The 2,924-nt window shown below is 42.1% G+C and overlaps 1 protein-coding gene across 6 annotated transcripts in view; it reads left to right on the forward strand.

Moving 5' to 3' along the window:
* The window catches only part of rptor (regulatory associated protein of MTOR, complex 1), a 146,646-nt gene that overhangs the window by 85,129 nt on the left and 58,593 nt on the right, over window positions 1–2,924 (forward strand). For all 6 annotated transcript variants that reach the window (XR_001425925.1, XM_015040097.1, XM_015040100.1 and 3 more), the window contains 2 exons: window positions 1,205–1,288; window positions 2,118–2,228. Coding sequence is in view for 5 of the 6 variants with exons in the window: in XM_015040097.1 (XP_014895583.1) it covers window positions 1,205–1,288; window positions 2,118–2,228 (195 nt within the window). In the remaining variant the exon portion in view is untranslated. The remainder of the gene's footprint in view (window positions 1–1,204; window positions 1,289–2,117; window positions 2,229–2,924) is intronic.

The following is a 2,924-nucleotide window of genomic DNA, read 5'->3' on the forward strand; positions in this document are numbered from 1 at the left end:
AAATTTCTTATTTTTTTGTATTTAAACCATTTTCCCCCAAAACTTAAAAAACTTCGGTGGTTTTCTGAAAAAAAAAAAAAAAAAAAAAAAAAACAATAATGATATGCACTGCTTTGTGTCGACACGTCTCATTAAGACCAACGAGGTTTTGAACTTGGAATTTGACACAACGTGAAAAAGTTTTGGGGGGTGTGAATATTTGTACGAGGCACTGCAACATGACGCGCATCGGTGCTCAGACACAGGAGAACAGGAGGGAGCGCTTACTCACCGCTTGCTAATCAGAGTGAGGTGAAGATATTGCGGCGGTAAAAACACACTCACGTTCTCTGTTGTGTTGCAGTGTTGATCTGGGACTTTATTTCCATCCCTTCCAGGCCTTCTGCTCTATGAATAATGCACACCAAATGTAGTCGGTGATGATGAGAATGGAAGAAAGATATGGATTTAGTTGGATTGCGCTCATACCAGCAGAGGCTTGGGTCGGGTTGTTGCCCTGTGGCTTTTCTGCGGCGCCTACGTCACGTAAAAACACACGAGCGCGGACGTTCCCACGCTCCTCCTCGGGGCTGGAGGCAGACGTGCTCCGGTCTTCCCCCAGCCTCCTCCTGTTTCTGCGGTCACGCATGCAGGTCGATGTCCCCCCCCGAGGATTCTGTTCATGCGTCGTGTGTAGGAGGAGATGCTTGTGTGAGTCTGCGGTCCTCCATATGCTTGTTCCCACACACACTGTGAAAGTCACATGGAGACGCTCCGGCGTCCTGCCTTCACACAGACTTTAATGCTGCATTGCAATAGTCTTTGCAAACACAAGCGTTTATGTATTTTTAGCATCTGCCATATGCATCCTATAAATAGTCCTGTGTGGCTGCAACAGATTTCTAAATTATTCCCAGTTGGCAGCGGTATTTCATTATATGAACGCAGGTGAGTTAAAGCGCCCACTCAGATGATGTCACACTCCGATACCTCTGTAAGCATCCAAATGAAATGGCAGCCAAGAAGGACACACCCAGCTGCCCACACAGGCATGCCCACACACTCAGTGATGGTTCTGGTTCTGGTAGTGGTGGGAACGCCACCTGTTCCAACCCACCTTCTCTGCCATCTTCCCTGCTGCTCTTCCTCTTCCTTTAATCTCAGACTTCCCTCCGGTTTTGTAGGCAAACCCAGATTGCCTCTGATCTGTTTTCCTGCCTTTCAGGTTCTCCTGAGTCAAGTGCATCGGCTGAGGGCTCTGGACCTGCTCGGGCGGTTCCTGGATTTGGGGCCCTGGGCCGTCAGTCTGGTTCGTTCGCCTCTTTTATATATCGTTTTGACACTGCTAAGTGACTAGTCAAACCCTGAATGTTAAAGGTAGTTTATACAATTTGAAACCGTAAAAATATGTTTCACCATATTAATAACTGCATCATTTTTAAAATCTGTCAAAATGGTTTGAAAGATTTAAACAACAGTGCAATAAAACAAACACAAACTCTGGACAGTCGAATAATTATCGTCTGAAGAACGAAACGTGAGCTTCAGATGAAGTAAAACCAAAATATGCGATCAGCTCACTTGGTTTACAAACAACATTTTGTTACTGGTGACATATTAAGAATTAAAAATCCCCTTCATGCTAAATGCTAGAAAACGTTGCAAGAACATTTTTAGAGATTTTTTTTGTAAGTTTATTGATTTCAGAAGTTCACATGCATTTGGCCAGTTTCAGGAAATAACGTTTTTTTAAACTTTATAATTCGGGTCAGACCCTCTGGGTTTCCTTCCACAAGCGTCTCACAATACTTTACTGGAGTTCTGGTCCATTCCTCCTGACAGAACCTTTGTAACTGAGTCCATTTGGTCACTCACCCACACCTTTCCAGTTCTACCAATAGCTTCTCCATAGGATTGAGATCATGGCTTTGTGATCTGTCCCAACCTCTATTTTTTATTTATTTAAAAAATATATGTGTAAAAGAGCATTGTAGAAAGTGATAACATCTCAACACTTAAATCAGATCCAGTCTTCTGCCTGATTCAGCTTTATTCTATCCTCACTCTGTCTGTTTGCTGAGATGCCACATGACTTTGCCCTGTAAGCACCGGTGCTGTGTTGTTTGTGGACCTTGCAGGCCCTGTCTGTTGGGATCTTCCCATATGTGTTAAAGCTGCTCCAGAGTTCAGCCAGGGAGCTGCGGCCGCTGCTGGTGTTCATCTGGGCCAAAATCCTGGCTGTGGACAGTGTAAGTAATGCTAAACACTCACACACAGATGCCTGGCATCTGTGTGCTTCTTTCCCGTTTCATTTAAAACCTCGTAGGATGGGCACTTCCACATTAATGTAATCAAAACACTTGGAATTTGTCAAAATTTAAACTAAAAGGTTCAGTGCTGTGTTAATATCTTTGTTTAATGTTTTAATCACCATTTTGATCGTGAAGTAAACTTGCAGTGTAATTTTCTCACAAATTAGACATTAGAGAGTTAAACTGTGAGCATCCAGCAGAAGCATTTTTCTTCTTTATATCAGTGACGTTCTCACAATCTCACTCTGGCTGAGGAAAACATTACAGAAATGGATGGAGAGAGGCGTAAAGTGCTTTTCCTCATTTTTTTCCTCCTTTTACTTAAGAGTAACAGTAATTGTAAAAACTGTGGGGACAAACTGCGCCTCCTAAACAATGTTGTTGTTAAAGAATTTGGAGATGACGAGTTGTGCCAACAAATAAAACTCAAATTCAAAAGGCCTAATAAAGTCTTACAAATTTACCAAAATAGATTTCAAATAACAAACATGCAGCCATGTTTAAGAGCTGAAGCATCAGATCAGGTGCTTGAAGTACAGTTTTTTTTTTTTTTTTTTTTTTTTTTTTTTTTTTTTTTGTAAAAATGGGGAAAATATTGGGACCGGTGTTGTCTTTTTTGTTGTGGGGGCCCAA

This window comes from Poecilia latipinna, unplaced genomic scaffold (genome assembly GCF_001443285.1).
Source record: "Poecilia latipinna isolate Pla-1442-1.1 unplaced genomic scaffold, P_latipinna-1.0 Scaffold496, whole genome shotgun sequence".
Taxonomy (NCBI): Eukaryota; Metazoa; Chordata; class Actinopteri; order Cyprinodontiformes; family Poeciliidae; genus Poecilia; species Poecilia latipinna.